Raw genomic sequence first — 18,839 nt, 5'->3', positions numbered from 1 at the left:
CTTAAAAGTCCATCACCAGACTTTCGCTATCTTCATCGAAGATGTTACAATACAGATAAACAATATCGGAAAACATACTACAAATTGAGAGTAAGATTGTTGCGTTTCTGTTCTTCTATTCTGCCTGCAACGAAGCAACATGGCATATCGACATATGAATATTAAACAGATTTGCCACTTATAAAAAGTAGGGCAAAAATTTTCATTACTCTCTGTGCATTGTCTTGCCTCCCTTTTTGCGCAGATGGAGCGAGGCCAGGCAACTTAATTATAGTTCGTCACTGAGAGCAGGAATACGGTTTTTGTAATCTAATAGACTCCATTGTATGCGGTGTGACGAGTGTGAATATTTTTTTAACATGCTTAACAAGACTATACCGAAGGAACTTGAAGTTAGCCGATTTGAGAGTATCCAGACCTCTCAAGCCAGGCCTCCACTCTATTTTTCATTTCCACTGTCTCCTCTGTCTTTTGTTCCCGCTGTTTCTATCTCCATCCTTCTCTCTTTCTGTTTTACTGCCACTGTCTCAGTGATCATTAGTATTTCCTCTCTCTTTAGCCCCCTTGGCTATTCTCCACATCAATCTATTTCTCTTTCACTGCCGCTTTCTCTATCCCACCGTCGCTCTCTCCTCTCTCTTTCTCTTCCACTGACACTGTCTCCTCCCTCTCTTCCATCTCCTCCCTCACTTCCACCGTCAATGTCTCTCTTCTACTCTCTTTCAGTACATAAAATCGACAATGTATTTCCATGCCAAAATATTTGGTGAAGACGGTGAAATGAGAATTCAGGTAGCCGTTTCCCTCCTTTCAAGTCAATTTTTTAAAGGAGAAACGTATTCACCTTCCCACTGTTTCCCTTCCTTTTTCTGCTACAGCAGGGTCTGTTGCTTATATAGGGTTAACATTAATAAAACCGCAAACTGCAGGGACGAAACCTTGACTGGAAATAGAGGAAAAAAAGTGTTGTGAAAATTTATCTGGAAATGCATCGTTGCTAATACAGATCGCGCTGACAAACGACAGTTCCTCTGACCTCGTGCTGCGTGTTCTATTTGTGTGGCAGACTGCGTGACTGACGGAGCGTACTGGAAACAGCAGAATGATCCGGTATTCATGCCGAGATGGTGTTTGTGTACGGCCAAGCAGATTGAAACTTGTCGAGGGGCAGCACAGTTTTAACAAAACAGTTACCCTTATAGACACCAAACACATGACACAATATTTGAAGCCCTTATTGGGCGTTTGAGTGATCATCGTTCCTTTCAGACAAACGAAGGTGCAGGGACAAGGCGGCCTGTGATTACACCAGATTTGGAGGATATCAAGACAGGATATTTAGACGAACCCTAGTACAAGCTCCAGGCTAGTGCGCTGCTGATGTGATGTAAGCCAAAGTACGATTATGTGAATCTACGAACAAGACTACGGATGATCAGCAAAGTCCTTCCACATACGGGATGGATTTTGTCGATGGGTTTTGCACCATACGATCTCGATTATGGAGTATCTGTCATGAGTCCTTTTCACCGACGAAGCAAGCTTAGCCAGAACTGGAATCATCAATCTGCGTAATAGTGATCCTGTGGGTTACAGATACCGTACGTGATCAGAGGAACTTTCGATCGTCAGAGCCATCTACCGTGGCTACGAGTCATTTCCGGACAGATGTCATAGGACCTTTTTTCCTCCATTTCCAGTCAGGAAACTGCCCCTGCAGGTTGTCGGTTTTATTGATGTTCACCAGTATAAAAGATTTCTATAAGTCAGTGAATGTTTTGCCATTTATTTATATACTTCGACACATTTATGTATATTGACACTATAAACAGAAAGTAAGTACACATAGTGTAAGTTTAACACGAAATCGTTTGCTTTATATATTTTTGGGATACTCAGATCATCGTTCACAATTCATCGAAAATGCCCGGCGTATTATTTGTGTAAAAGAGTAAAAACGTTATTAGATATATTTCACTGAATTTCAGCCTTCACAGTTTTACATAACTTTTTTTCGTCTCTTATGTTCTTTTCAGGCATGTTAAGAGCCTCTTAGCCCACTTTTTGTAACTGCAGTACCACTTTGGGCTCATTTTGTAGGTGTGAAGTCCGTTATACAGAGACAATGCGTCGTAAAGCTTTACTGGTTAAAAAATGCTGACTAAAAACATTATTTGGTAACCTCAAAACCCTTGCGAGTATCCTAGAATCGTTGCCATTTGTTAAGTACTACAGTGGAAACCATATCTACGCTTCAAACGGGATTTTACTTGTATATTTTACGCGCAATATTTCGGCAACGTTGAATCTCTGGATCCTGCTAAAGGATGGTGATCTTGAACAAAGTCTCGAAGTTCCTAGAGAATATCATCTCAGAAATAAACGGGAAAAATTTCCACGATCTGCCATGAATATAAATTATAGAAGCGGCTGTCCTTCAACTGGTACGTTTCGTACCCAAAACCATGGTTTTTCTGGGTTTTCTCGGGAACAGCCCATCAAATAATGGCTTTTATAAGCCACCTAAGTCCGCCCTCGATCAATGCAAAATGTAATACTTCCTTTTCTAAATTTATTGGGCATCCTTTCGCTCCACAAGATAGAACGATGCGACGTATAGTTATGAAAACGTAATCTGTACCTCCTGAAATGTGAACTAATATGTTGAAGTAAATGATTTTAGTTTCTTTAGCGAGGGATCTCGTCTCCCTCACTCTGTTCTGTCTTAGCTTCCTATGTAGACGCGCGCTTTGACATGATGTCTGCACATCAGTTACTCTCTGGAATGTTCTTATTTAAAATAAGTCGTTGTATCTACTTTGTCCTAACCTGTATTTATCTGCTTCAGTATCCGTTTGAGAGGAGGCCATGTGGAAGTCTTATGCAGTGATCGATCACAGACTCTGCTTTCATTGTCTTTTCATGGTTTACCAAGTCCGATTACAGTTTGTTGTACGTAATTTTTGCTTTCCAGCATAGGCGATTCAAATCTTTATTACCGTTATACGGTCTAGGATCACCCTTTTAAAGTATGACCACGAAAACCAGCTACGCCGATATTAAAATGTAAAATTTATGTTCACTGTATTTTCGTTGTTAGAACGTCTCGTCTTGCCTTATCACATTGCTGCTCTCATCATTTCCGTTATTTAATATTCTTAATGATTAACTCAGGACCGGAGAAGAGATACTATAAAAAGAACCAACCAATTTGCTAAAATTTCCTAGGCTGGAGGAAGTGTATAATGTTTGAATTTTGGCCCTGTACTGTGGGATAGCTTAGGTAAGCCCGTTAGTTCTAGAGGTATGTAAAAGATCGATAGCCCAAGGGATATCGAAGTCACTTGATCCCTAATCTCTATGATAATAGTCGATATATGACCTCGAAAATAATCGCATTTTCGCGCGTGGCTCTTTGGAATGCATTGGTACCGTTCCCTGTAGAGCAAGAACCAATATCTCCAATAACAAAAGTAACTAACAATGCCGGATACAGCTTATGATAGTCACTAGCGCACTTTTCTTCTTATAATGCTAAAATCTGTCACTGCATTGAAACACCAACTTGGAAACGTCATGTGTTCCTAGGTGGACTACCCTCCAGGTACTACTGTTCCTACAACCTATTCTACTGATCCCTCTAGTGAAGAAATAGACCTTACATTGTTCGGTTTTAGAATGTAGGTATGTTGAATAAATGCTTCATGGTGTTCTTTTCGCGTCAGAGTTTTATTCAGACTTAAGCTTTCAGAGACTTCTTCCGTCGTCATTGTCATGAGCAATCTACAGGCTTTTGCATTATTTAGCGGGGCGAACTGTGTCAATGAGACTTCACGAAATCATGGAATTTCCATGTCCTACCAGAAGCTATGTCGATGTCTGTGATGAAGTAACATTGGTAGCCATGTTGATTTCATTACATTGTAAATGGCTAAACTCATCCCTTGTTGGCTTTCAACATCAAGCGCACGGTTTCCATTTACCACAGTGTATAGCCACTGACCTAGTCGAATTAGCTGTTGCACATTTTCATATCACCACCTAGTCTGATGATAGAATCCCAGTATTTTACACGTTTTGATTTTAACGCCTTCTCTGATGATAGAATCTTCGTAGGTTGATGCATGAGATATTTACGTCTCATCAACCGTAATCGTATGTTTGTTAAAGAGACTGTATTTGGCAATAGTGAGTGTGTCTAAATCGTGATATTTAGTGCACAGTCAGTGTTCTGAGGAGCGTTCTGAAACGGTTCGTGTTGTGTAATGGGTATAACTACTACCAAAATCGCAGAGAATTTTACAAATCCCAAATTATCGTATGTTTGTTAAAGAGGCTGTATTTGGCAGTACTAAGTGTGTCTCAATCGATATATTTAATGCACAGTCAGTGTTCTGAGGAGCGTTCTGATATGGTTCGTATTGAGTAATGGGTATAACTGCTATCAAAATCGCAGAGAATTTTGCAAATCCCAGGATTAGGGCTGTCTTTTACTGGACCCAACTGATCTTTAATTCTCTTGGGTGGTCCAAAAATTATTTGAATATTATGTCTGCCCACAAGATGCCCATTTTATTTTCTGTAGCTCTGATGAAAGGAAAGAGTGGTATACGTTGATAATCTTCTGGTCATTGAAAATCTCTATTTTTGTTTCTTAGACATGGGTAACTTAATATATCTTTCACTACAGTATTATTGCGCGTGATGAAACGAAAAAGAGATTGTTTGCTATGTAGTTACAGCATACATATGGGAACATGAGAAATTATTCTTTGTATGTGCCAGTTAAGTGTTTGCTGTGATAATCAAAGATCTGTAAAATAGTTGTAAGTATTTAAATTAAAAAAGCTAGTACATGGCTTTCTTTTCTATTTCAGATGTAAATGCAAAATTGTTTTAAATAAAAATTTTTAAGTACAAAATGTGAAATACGTAGTTTCAAAATACCTTTATTCAAATAAAATGACACCAGTTATTAAACGTTTTACATGCCATTTATTTCATTGTTTTAACACCAATAATTGTTCAGATCTCTCATATTTCAATTTCCACGTATGTGCCTCACTATCATTCAACAAAAGGAAAATATTCGTTCGACAGGAGCAGAATACGGTAAACAAGTATTTTGTAGTTGGATATTCTCCGATAGCCTTCGCTACTCATTTTATTTTTAATAGCGGATAAGATATGGATGCTAATACGCCATTATTTGATAGAGATTTCTGCAATTTATAGACTGCAAAAACGCTTATTAAGACTTCCTTAATAACTTCTGTCAGCAGAATGCAGTCCATAGGGTTATCCATTTTTTGCAAGGTGCTTACTACTGTTTGCATTCTCATTAGTTCTGGCAGAAGACATTCACGGTAGGTTTAGGTATCTTTGTCCCCATTTAAACCTCTAACGACATCAGAAGTAAGTTAGAAAGAGATTACGTATTCATTAATACATTGTATATCTACTTCTTTAAAAAGATGTTAATCTGAGATTCCTTACAATTTCATTTGACTGTAAGCAGGTCTTTAACAGAAGTACAGTATAGATTCTATCCAGTTGGACATGGATCAGTTGATTCTAAATGGGCTTTATGGGCTTTAGGGGACATTCAACGCAGATTCCAAAATGGCTGACACTGTGACATGGCTGTGTCAAAGATTTTTATGTGAATTACTGTGAGATCTGGCCTTATCCATGTCTATATATGATGTTAAATGTAATGCGTGTGGCGCACGTCTCCTAATTAGGCAGTCTTCAGAATCTTCAGATGTCTCCAAAAGCCCCAGTCTTAACACAGAATCATTATCATTATCATCATGAACAAAAACAAAATTATCATGTACAACTTCAATATATTAAATATGAGCTGAACGTCCCTCATTTGTTTCTGTATCTTAATTTTTCGTCATATTTTAAAATATTTCACCATATTGTTTTCACATTATGTAATAGTTTTCACGATTTTTGCCTGCCTACAATCAAATTCAAAATAAGTGTTACAATCAGCTCAGCTACTTTATCGTACCTGCGTGTTCCATTAAACTTCCTGCAAGCCAGAGCTAAACTTTTACATTCAAATGTTTTACAATCAGTCTCGTGAGCCTTTATACCTCGATAGTGTATATTGGACGATAATTGCATATCAGCAGTGGTGCATTCAAATCGATCGTTTTTGACGCTCTTTTAGCATTCTCTACGTATTCTGTGTATTGTACAGCAATTTCTTATCACATTTTTTCCAGCATATAATTTTTGGTGGGACAGATAACAGTTGCTTACCTTTAGTAAGAGTCTTAAGGAGTTCATCATCTGCAACTGATACAAGTGACATGGTATCACTTAGGAAAGAAACAATCACCACAATCAAATCGTTATCTACGCTTGCAGCATAGTGCTTCTATAAACATCGTTATTACAACAATACTGGAAATTATCGATGGGCGGAAGAACTATCGATTACAATCTAACCGATGAAAAGGAAGAGCAGTTTTTCGTGTACACTACTCCATAGATGCAGACAGTCCACAAACGTATAACTGCCAGTGTGACACTGAGTAAACTCTGTTAGTGTTCCCTGTGACTAAACTCATTATAAAAAATAAAAGTAACATTGTCCTCGCTCCCTCCTTCCTTCACTTCTTTATGAGATCAGTACTTGCGGTATCTGTATCTATCGTTGAACTATTTTTATTTAAGCAAATGGATGGCTAAATGAATGAAAACTGTGAGAGAATGAAAAATAAATCCGAGAAAGCATTTTTCATTTTACAAATATATAATATCTACATTTTAAGTATACCAAATAAAATATAAAATGCTTTCCGATAAAAGTATTTCAGATGCAAAGTAAAAATATAAGTGTTTTGCAGAATGTGTTTGCATTTCCAATACATTTATTGCACATAATTCACATCTCTGGTGATAATGTTGGAATTATAGCAATACTATAATTTGGAATTTAACAGAAAAAATTTTTCTTTCTCCATGCTTATTAACTCAAGTTTCATTGTGTGCGTGATAAGAAAATAATATCAATGGGAAAATCTAAGTTTAATTGAGTACTTAATGAACGTAAAGTGCCACATATATTCACATGACGTCCTTTGGATGCTACACAAATCTGAACAGACTTAATTTTATTGGGTGACACTTTCTGCAAAAGTGATTGACAAATGTTTGTCACAAACACAGTTATTTCACTTTTTAAGTCATAAAGCGTGTGTGGGTGATTGCGATACACCAGAATTTTCGCTGCTCTTCAAAGAAAAGTTCTTACGGAGTAAGGTCTAGCGAGTGAGGGGACAACTGGTTTTTAAGATGACACATTCTCTCGCAGAAAACAAAAGTTGTTACCTGGATGCATATTAACGCCATCTCGTTGAAACCACGAATAGTTGATTTCACATTCGTTTAGCTGGCCAATGAAATCGTGAGTCATTAAAAAATGGAGTTTTCTGTTCAAGATTTCTTCAAAAAATAAATGTCCATTACTGCGCCGTATGGACATTGGTACCCATACTCCAATTTTGTGGTCAAGCCATGGTGTTTCCAGCACCGAACGAAGATTCTTCGTTGACCATAATCTCGTGTTTTGTGTGTTGACATGATATGAGATATGGCACCAGGTCTAGTTTGCATGGAAGGTGACATAAAGTGTGTGAATGGTATTCTTCTCAATAAAAATTGTAAACCATTTGCAGTAACTGATTCAGGTTTCATTATACCCGTCCCTATGGCGAGCAGGCAACAATGGAAACCAAAGAAATATTTGACGCAGGAAGCTTATGGAGAAGAAATATAAACTTCGAAGATTGACGATGTTTTTGTAATTCTCAGAGACAGCAAAGGGCATCGAAGTGTAGTTGAACGGAATGGACTGGTGACTCTGAGGGAACTAGATTAGGGAACGAGACAATTATGTAGTTGATGGCTTTGGTTATTTATGCAGTAAAATAACTTATGCTTGCCAAAGTGGAGAGAATATAAAATGTAGACTGATAATGGCAAGAAAAGTGTTTCCACAGTGAAAAATTGTCTCAAAAAATCTTAGAAAACTCAACACCCATATACTACCGCTCAATTGACGAAAGATCTTTTCCTAAAGACTGGAAAGTAGCACAGGTCACACCAACATTCAAGAAAGGAAATAGGAGTAACCCATTGAATTACAAGCCCATATCACTGACCTCAATTTGCCGTAGGATTTTGGAGCATATACTGTACTCGAACATTATGAATCACCTTGAAGAAAATGACTTATTGGTACATAACCTACACGGATTAAAAAAATATCGTTCTTGTGCAACGCAGCTAACTCTTCATTCCCATGAAGTGATGTCGACAAGGGATCTCAGGTCGATTCCATATTCCTCTGTTTCCAGGAGGCTTCTGATACCGTTCATCACAAGCGACTATTAATCAAATTGCGTGTATGTGGGGTATCGTTTCAGTTGTGTGACTGCATTGGTGATTTCCTCTCAGAATATGATAGACGGTAAATCATCGAGTATAACAGACATTACAATGAAATGAATACCCTTAGCTGCATACAAGCGTTGATATAAGCCAACGGGGACAGTTGATAATATGTGCCCCGACCAGGACTCAAACACGGGATCTCCTGCTTGCGTTCTCTCCATCTGAGCCACCGAGGACACAGAGGATAGTGCTACTGCAAGGACTTATCTCTGCCACGCCTGTACGAAAGGACAGATACCATCTTCGTATACATAGAGTAGAACAGAAGCGATACCTGGCTTTCCGGAAGGTAGTGTCATAGGCCCTCTGCTCTTCCTAATTTACATAAATGATCTAGGTGATAATCTGAACAGCCCCCTTAGATTGTATGCAGATGACGTTGTAATTTACCGTCATGCGATGTCATCCACATGGGTACTAAAGGAAATCTGATAAATTTTGGGTATACGATAAATCGCATACATCTTAGGGCTGTCAATTCGACTAAATATCTAGCAATTAAAATTACGAGCAACTCAAATTGGAAAGACCACATAGATAACATTCCGGGGAAGGCGAAACAAAGACTGCGCTTTGTTGGCAGGACACTTAGAAGATGCGATAAACCCACTAAAGAGACAGCCTACATTACACTTGTCCGTCCTCTGCTGGAATATTACTGCGCGGTGTTGGATCCTTATCAGGTAGGATGGACGGAGGACATCGAAAAAGGCAAAGATGGGCAGCCCGTTTCGTGTTATCGCGCAGTAGGGGTGAGAGTGTCACTCATGGTCTTCTTTGCGGCGAGATATATATACGAAATTTAAATCACCAACTTTCTCTTCCGAATGCAAAAATATTTTGTTGACACACACCTACGTAGGGAGAAATGATCATCATAATAAAATAAGAGAAATCAGGACTTGAACGGAAAGATTTAGGTGTTCCTTTTCCCCACGCGCCATTCGAGAGTGGAATGACAGAGAAGAAATATGAAAATGGTTCGATGATACCTCTGCCACGCACTTAAGTGTAAATTGAAAAGTAAGCATGTAAATGTAGATGTAGAAGAAGTTTGTTAGCATCTGTTGTAAATTTAAGCGTTATAAATTATGTTTTCAAGGCATTTTTTTGGATTATAGCCCTGTGCGAATGCGAAACATGGACGATAAGCAGTTCAGAGAGAAGAGAACAGAAGTCTTGGAATGTGGAGATACAGAAGAATGCTGAATATTACTGTGGTAGAGCATGTAGCTAATGAGAAGGTACCGAACAGAATTCGGGAGAAAAGAAATTTGTGGTACGTCTTGATTAATAGAAGTGATCGGTTGATAGGACACGTTCTGATTCATAGAGGCTTCACGAGTTCGTATTAGAGGGAAGTGCGGGGAGATGAAGAGATAAATACAACTGCAGTTTTAAAATCATGCAGGTTGCAGTAGTTCTTCGGAAAAGAAGAGGCTTGTGTAGGATAGAGTAGTATTAAGAGCTGCATCAAACCAATCCTCGGACAAGACCACTAGAATAACAACTTCTTTCAGTTCATTCACTGCTGTCACTTTATGTTGGAACCGTTTCAATGAAACTTCCTGGCAGATTAAAACTGTGTGCCAGACCAAGACTCGAAATCGGGACCTTTGCCTTTCGCGGGAAAGTGCTCTAACATCTGAGCTACCCAAGCATGACTCACGCCCCGTCCTCATAGCTTCACTTCTGCCGGTACCTCGTCTCTTACCTTCCAAACTTTACAGAAGCTCTAAGCTCTCCTGCGAACCTTTGAGAAGTAGCACTCCGGAAAGAAAGGAGCCATGTCTCCGCCTTATCCTTTCTTTCAGGAGTGCTAGTTCTGCGAGGTTCACTGGAGAGCTTCTGTAAAGTTTGGATGTTAGGAGACGAGGTACTGGCAGAAATGAAGCTGTGCTTGGGTAGCTCAGATGGTAGAACATTTGCCCGCGAAAGGTAATGTTACCGACTTCGAGTCTCGGCCCTGCACACAAATTTAATCTGCCAGGAAGTTTCATATCAGCGCACACTCCACTGCACAGTGAAAATCTCATTCTGGGAACAATTTCAATGTTTTCCTAAACGCTTTGTGCCGTGTTGCAAGACCGAAATCTCTTCCTTGAGTCATCTTGCGCAATGGTTTTGCTGGGCTCTGCTGCAAAGGGTGAGAAGGATGGAACAACTTACGTTCGTTTAGTGATTAAATTCTATCGAGCTTCCAGCCACGTCAAGTGGTTCAAAATCCACCGGCCGGGTGGCCATTGGCCATTGCTTAGATGCAGGCCGTCTAATTTATTTATGATGTTGTCACAAATTCGTTTCTTAGCAGCTTCTTTAATTGAGCTATCCCAGAAACTACTAGCCTCTGTAATAACAAATGTCTCTTCGAATGCAATACGTTGTCCATTTCCTAGAGCAAGCGCCGCTAGTGAAGGCGAAACCATCTCTTGTTCTACATAGCGCTGTTCAATAGTACGCCCAGTCTGTTCGACATAAAACTGACTGTACGCACACGGTAATTTATATAATTTTGGCGTTCTGAGGCCTACATCGTCTTTCGTAGGCCTCGTGTGCTGTCGAATGTTTGGTAGCGACCTGAAAGAAGGTGGTACAGGTGTTCGAGGAATGTCGCGCCGATAACAGCACAGGAATGATACACTACTGGCCAAATATATTATACTAGAAATGACATGTGATTACATTTTCACGCAATTCGGATGCATAGATTCTGAGAAATCAGTACCCAGAACAAACACCTCTAGCCGTAATAACGGTCATGATACACCTGGGCATTGAGTCAAACAGAGCTTGGATGGCGTGTACAGGTACAGCTGCCCATGCAGCTTCAACATGATACCACAGTTCATCAAGAGTAGTGACTGGCGTATTGTGACGAGCCAGTTGCTAGGCCACAATTGACCACACGTTTTCTTTCAATTGGTGAGAGATCTGGAGAATGTGGTAGCCAGGGCAGCAGTCGAACATTTTCTGCATCCAGAAAGGCCCGTACAGGACCTGCAACATGCAGTCCTGCAATATCCTGCTACAATGTAGGGCTACGCAGGGATCGTATGAAGGATAGAGCCACGGGTCCTAACAAATCTGAAATGTAACGTCCACTGTTCAAAGTGCCGTCAATGCGAACAAAAGGTGGCCGAAGCGTGTAACCAATGGCACCCCATGCCATCACGCTGGGCGATACGTCAGTATGGTGATGACGAATATACGCTTCCAACGTGCGTTCACTCCGATGTCGCCAAACACGGATGCGACCATCATGATGCTGTAAACAGAACCTGGATTCATCCAAAAAAAATTACGTTTTGCGATTCGTGCACCCAGGTTCGTCGTTGAGTACACCAACGCAGGTGCTCCTGTCTGTGATGCAGCGTCAAGGGTAACCGCAGCCATGGTCTCCGAGTTGATAGTCCATGCTGCTGCAAACGTCGTCGAACTTTTCGTGCAGATGGTTGTTGTCTTGCAAACGTCCCCATCTGTTGACTCAGGGATCGAGACGTGGCTGCACGATCCGTTACAGCCATGTGGATAAGATGCCTGTCATCTCGACTGCTAGTGATACGAAGCCGTTGGGATCCAGCACGGCGTTCCGTATTACCCTCCTGAACCCACCGATTCCATATTCTGCTAACAGTCATTGGATATCGACCAACGCGAGCAGAAATGTCGCGATAAACCGCAATCGCGATAGGCTACAATTCGTCCTTTATCAAAGTCGGAAACCTGATGGTACTCATTTCTCCTTCTTACACGAGGCATCACAGCAACGTTTCACCAGGCAACGCCGTTCAACTGCTGTTTGTGTATGAGAAATGGGTTGGAAACTTTGCTCATGTCAGCACGTTGTAGGTGTCGCCACCGGCGCCAACCTCTTGTGAATGCTTTGAAAAGATTATCATTTGCATATCACAGCATCTTCTTCCTGTCAGTTAAATTTCCCATCTGTAGCACGTCATCTTCGTGGTGTAGCAATTTCAATGGCCAGTACTGTACATAGTGTAGTCGTCTCCATATGTTTCCGTGCATCAGCAACACTGGGGAGCGGCTGACTAATGAAAACTACGCCTCTTTACTAACCTGCAGAGCAAGCCTGTGGAACTTGGGCTCCCGTAGCGCAATGTGCCCGAGGCGGATCGTGAAGAAGGCTGTCGTGTTGAAGACGGACAGCGTAAGGGTGAACCTCTCGAGGTCTGTCGCTCCGTCGCGCCAAAGCAGGACAGCCTGGGAGCAGTTGAACAGCAGCAGCGCCACCATCGACAACGCGTTGATCAGGTAGTAGACTCGACTGGCCCAGGGACCAGCGTGCGGGTTGCGCATCGTGCCCGACCAGTGCAGAATCTTCAGAACGTAGTCCAGGTCGCTGACATCTTCTGCAGCTGCAGCTAGAGGCCGCCGCAATGAAGCCAACAACATCACGACGTCAATGTTTTCCCCTGTGCAAAATGAATTGTGTCTGAAGGTACCGTTTCACAAAGTTCTCTTGATTTAGCTGGCTGTGTTGTTCGAAAAGGAGTGACGTTTTGACGAACCCTTTCAGCTGTAAACTCGAGAACTTTGAATAACGTCATCTTGTAAAGTGTGCGTGTGTGTTATAAAAAAGATAGGTACTCTCATGAGCAGTGAATAGAAAAACCTGAACCTTTAAGCTCTTAATTAATTGTGTACCTTGAAGCTCAATAAAGTAATTGGGATCGCATTGTGATCCGTAGTGATAAACCTAAGACTAAAATAAGAATAATTTGATCACTTCTGAAACTGTCCTCTGTATATCCATCGTCCAAAGTTGAGCATTTTTTATCGGTTGTAAACCGTAGTTTACATATTTTATGAACATACTTAGTATGAAAGATACACTTAATGTTCTTGAAACAACTGATGTACAGTGATAATTTAAAAGTGGCATCTTTATTTAATGTCTATGAAAATAAAAAAGGATCGAAAGAGACGCGATAGTACGGCCGAGGAGGAAGGACGTATTTTATGGGTCACACACTGTTTTGTTTCGCGATACGGAAGGCAGCCATTGAGCGGCTACATATATTTTATATAAGTTATTCTGTATTATACTAAAATAATCTTGTTATTGTTAACACAAAATGAATTTCCTTGTAATAGTTGTCACCTCAAATGCTCGCACTGGCTAATTATTTTTAATAATCATTTTTTCAGTAATTTTCCCTGCGGGAAGCTCATCTTCCGATGCAGCCTCTGGTCGGCCATTACGCGCCGAAGTATTAATTTATTTTTCAGTGTTAACAGTAACTGTAAATGCGAGAGATTTCGTTGTAAGAACTTTTTTAAATTGCAACAGATAATCAATTTACGTTATAGTTCATTTTTTAAATTATACAGATTCCATGAGTTCAAGAAGTTTTATCTTGGCCGCTCCACGGCAACAATCGAAATTCTCTCGAGCCTTGCTTTGCAGTCAATAAATAGAAATTAACAAAATTACATTCAATTCAGTTAACGGCAACTATATTTTAGTCACCACACGTTCAAAATCTAAAGTTGGTACATGAATAACAGCAGCCCTTCAAGAACCCGTCTCATATTTACTTATGCACGTAAGTAAAAGTGACAAGAAAAGACAATATCCCTGAGAGAAAGAATCATGCACTAACAAAAGAAAAATTCATGCTGATAAATTAAAAATAAAAATATGTAAAATATATGTGTAATTTCTCTTGTACACTCCTGGAAATTGAAATAAGAACACCGTGAATTCATTGTCCCAGGAAGGGGAAACTTTATTGACACATTCCTGGGGTCAGATACATCACATGATCACACTGACAGAACCACAGGCACATAGACACAGGCAACAGAGCATGCACAATGTCGGCACTAGTACAGTGTATATCCACCTTTCGCAGCAATGCAGGCTGCTATTCTCCCATGGAGACGATCGTAGAGATGCTGGTTGTAGTCCTGTGGAACGGCTTGCCATGCCATTTCCACCTGGCGCCTCAGCTGGACCAGCGTTCGTGCTGGACGTGCAGACCGCGTGAGACGACGCTTCATCCAGTCCCAAACATGCTCAATGGGGGACAGATCCGGAGATCTTGCTGGCCAGGGTAGTTGACTTACACCTTCTAGAGCACGTTGGGTGGCACGGGATACATGCGGACGTGCATTGTCCTGTTGGAACAGCAAGTTCCCTTGCCGGTCTAGGAATGGTAGAACGTTGGGTTCGATGACGGTTTGGATGTACCGTGCACTATTCAGTGTCCCCTCGACGATCACCAGTGGTGTACGGCCAGTGTAGGAGATCGCTCCCCACACCATGATGCCGGGTGTTGGCCCTGTGTGCCTCGGTCGTATGCAGTCCTGATTGTGGCGCTCACCTGCACGGCGCCAAACACGCATACGACCATCATTGGCACCAAGGCAGAAGTGACTCTCATCGCTGAAGACGACACGTCTCCATTCGTCCCTCCATTCACGCCTGTCGCGACACCACTGGAGGCGGGCTGCACGATGTTGGGGCGTGAGCGGAAGACGGCCTAACGGTGTGCGGGACCGTAGCCCAGCTTCATGGAGACGGTTGCGAATGGTCCTCTCCGATACCCCAGGAGCAACAGTGTCCCTAATTTGCTGGGAAGTGGCGGTGCGGTCCCCTACGGCACTGCGTAGGATCCTACGGTCTTGGCATGCATCCGTGCGCCGCTGCGGTCCGGTCCCAGGTCGACGGGCACGTGCACCTTCCGCCGACCACTGGCGACAACATCGATGTACTGTGGAGACCTCACGCCCCACGTGTTGAGCAATTCGGCGGTACGTCCACCCGGCCTCCCGCATGCCCACTATACGCCCTTGCTCGAAGTCCGTCAACTGCACATACGGGTCACGTCCACACTGTCGCGGCATGCTACCAGTGTTAAAGACTGCGATGGAGCTCTGTATGCCACGGCAAACTGGCTGACACTGACGGCGGCGGTGCACAAATGCTGCGCAGCTAGCGCCATTCGACGGCCAACACCGCGGTTCCTGGTGTGTCTGCTGTGCCGTGCGTGTGATCATTGCTTGTACAGCCCTCTCGCAGTGTCCGGAGCAAGTATGGTGGGTCTGACACACCGGTGTCAATGTGTTCTTTTTTCCATTTCCAGGAGTGTATATAAAGTAACATAAGGCACCGACGTAACAACATCGATCGTTCGAAGTTGAGCAGGAGGTAATGGATGCATCAAGAAGCCGACCAGTAATGAAAGAAGTGGTTACATTCTGCTTACAGCATGCAGCAGTCCTCATGATCATGTCCCATTAAGCACATAGTCACTGATTTCCGGTATGAAAGAAATGTTGAACAATTAAAAATAAAGATATGATTTATGAATAAATTTCCATCTAATATATTCGTAAGGTACCAGATCACTCCGCAGCACGTTTAGTAAGCAGCGATCGCAGAAACTGCTGTCGTCAACTTATCTTCCTGCATTTGAAAAATAACTTTTGTTAGGAGAGAAAACTGGTTCTAATTACATTAGTTCTAATTCACTGCTGTAAGTTTAATGCAGTGAGACGCCACCGATGCATCATAAAATTCGTGGGCCGCGATCACAGCCAAACAATTGCAGAAATATGACTGTGTGTCAGAATGGCACCGTATCATGTACAAGCAGGAAAGAAATGCCTTTGTATAGACAGAAATAATACACAGATAAATTGTTACCGGAAGGACGTGGTTTACTTACAAGCCCACACCGGTAGCGAAAGCAATACACCCATGTATGAATTTCATACTGAGCAGTCGCTACATTACGTTCTCGTTAGAGAATTACAATAAAGACGGCAACTCTTTTATAGTTCAGAAGAGGATGATGACTTTGAATCCATAGCACGACGTATTGAAAAGGTAAATTTCTTCGCTATAATCAACTTCCATTGATCAAAATCAAGCACTCTCTAAATTTCTATTATGTCAGGAAGTACTGGCGGCAAGAACGAACGAGAAGTAATCGCCAGCAAATTATGTAGCAATGTATCAGGCATTTCTGAAGTAAGCTAACCAGTTTGCCTCAAACTCATTACGACAAGTAACTGAAATGATCTTACTAAGTGCTTTCACTATTGCAGAACCACCAAACATGGTCAGGTCGACACCAAAGCCAATCTTCCTCCCAAAGCGAACGCAAAACGTAGAATGTTGCCGGACCGATGTCAGCAGGAAGTAGGAAGAGAAAAGAACAGAATGACGAAATCCTGTTCAAGCTAGGAGATCTAGTAGCTTCCAAATCACGAACACATCCCATAGGCTCATAGGCAGCTCGTTCCCCCACTGAACTGAAATAGTCTCAGTGCGCTGCCAACAAAGTTGCTAAAGAACTTATTTCGATCCTTCGAAGCTGAATATAATAGAAATGCGCGAAGTATTTCAAAGGTAGGTCTCGGAATATACTAAAAGCAAAATATAGCAGGTAAAAATAAAAGTTTCCAATGATCAGACACCTTCCAAATAGTATTGTAAAGATGATGAGATCGTATTATATATATATATATATATATATATATATATATATATATATATATATATATATATATATATAATTTCATTATTTCTGCGTCCTCCAATGCGAATCAGCTGACGTTATTTACAGCAACGGCGTTGCAGTAAAAGGAAATGATTTCCATACCGATTTTTCAAGCTATAGAGACAATTGCAAAGGACATTCTGAAAGTGGGAATCACAACATTCATAACCTGCCTCTTACTGCCAAATGCGAACTTGAGGAGAACCTACACCTAAATCTTCTTCTACACACCGCAAGTCACCCAAAGAAGTTATCGACCCTCCCTCCACCCATTTCTTTTGCTGGCGTAACTAGAGCCCTCGAAGAACGCTTGCTGGCCAACCTCTGTGCGTACTCCAATCTTTCCGTTTTTGCTTTCATTGCCTTTTCACAAAATATACATGAGAGGAACAGTATATCGGTTGACTCTTCTAGAAACGTACGCACTCGAAATTGTAAGAGTAAACCTCAGCATGATGCACAATGTCTTTCTTTCGCGCCTGACACTGAAGTTGGGTAAGCATTTCTGTGATTGTTTCGCGCTTAATTTGGGCGACTAAGCGTGGGCCTAAGTAGAGGCATGACAGCTGCAGTGAGCTACGCGCCGCAGCTTCGCTCACCTTCTTCAACCAAGCACTGAACGCGATTATGAAAACATCTCTATGGCAATCCTCAGGTTTGTCACATCAATATAGATGACTATTGTTTTCGCCTGCAGTTAAACAGCCAACAGTCCTGTTAGCTGTCAGGGATCTCTTTACACTGAATCGACTATATATTTAGCTGCAAAGAGCTGCTCTACTTTGCATCTTCAGTATTTCGTCTTTTGTACCTAATTGGTAAGAGTCTGCGCCTGACGAACAGTTCTGAATCGTGGTACTAGTCGAATAAGGATCTCGTTAGCCATCTCCTTCATCGTTGGAGTATACTTCCCAAGTAAACAGCTGGAAACTCGAGAACTTTATTTTCGTTCTACTCTCTGGGAAAGATAATGAGATAAAGTACTTAAATGTGCTAGAAGTTATCATTTTTCCACATCCTACAATATGAAACAGCTGACATTATTTATAACAGTGTCATTCCAGTAAAAGAATGTGGTTTATATATATACTCTTCAAGATTTGGAGGCAATTGTAATTAACAATCCGAAAGTAGGACCCAAAATTTTCATAGGCAGGTTCCTGTTACCATGTCTGATCTTTAACTGCATCTACATATACACCCCGCAGGCCCATTATGATGTCATTCCTCCCTCCTCTCCAGTTCCAGGCGAGAACTGTACACTTGAAGTTCTCATGGAAGAAAGCAGCATATTGCTTGACAATTCTAGAAACGTACACACTCGAAATTTCAAGAGTAAACCAAATTCTTATGCACAATTCCTTTCTTGTAGCGTCTCTCGCTGCAGCTAGGTGTTCATCTCCAGAGACGAAACGCACTCTTGTTCTTTGGACCTTCTATGATTCATCTGTCACTCCTCTCTAGTAAAAGTTCTCGACTAACGAACAATATTGAATTACTACTCAAAGGCATCCTGCTTTCTCACTGGAATACACTACCTCATTATTATTCCAATAATTGACAGCGTGCCATCTGTTTTTCTTATGTCTATTTCTTTGTGGTTGTTCCACTACAAATCAATCGGCTGTTCCAGATATTTAATGAATATGACTGCTTCCAGAGACAGTTCGGCGTCGATGTGATCATACATAATGGGTCTATCCACTTATTTATGCGTAGCACATAGCATTCACTTTTGTTTAGGTTGAAAATCCATTCGCAGCTCCAAGTGTCGACGCTTGGCATGTCTTCCGTCATTTAGCTACAATTTAATTGCACTGTTATTTCATAATA

At 41.4% G+C, this 18,839-nt stretch overlaps 1 protein-coding gene across 1 annotated transcript in view; it reads right to left on the bottom strand.

The window, feature by feature from the left end:
* The window catches only part of LOC126416979 (odorant receptor Or2-like), a 62,297-nt gene extending 49,409 nt beyond the window's left edge, over positions 1-12,888 (bottom strand). The window contains exon 1 of the mRNA XM_050084864.1: positions 12,553-12,888. Within this exon, the coding sequence (XP_049940821.1) occupies positions 12,553-12,888 (336 nt within the window). The remainder of the gene's footprint in view (positions 1-12,552) is intronic.
* Positions 12,889-18,839: the final 5,951 nt, after the last annotated feature.

This window comes from Schistocerca serialis, chromosome 8 (genome assembly GCF_023864345.2).
Source record: "Schistocerca serialis cubense isolate TAMUIC-IGC-003099 chromosome 8, iqSchSeri2.2, whole genome shotgun sequence".
Lineage (NCBI taxonomy): Eukaryota > Metazoa > Arthropoda > Insecta > Orthoptera > Acrididae > Schistocerca > Schistocerca serialis.
This window is presented reverse-complemented; position numbering and strand designations above follow the sequence as displayed.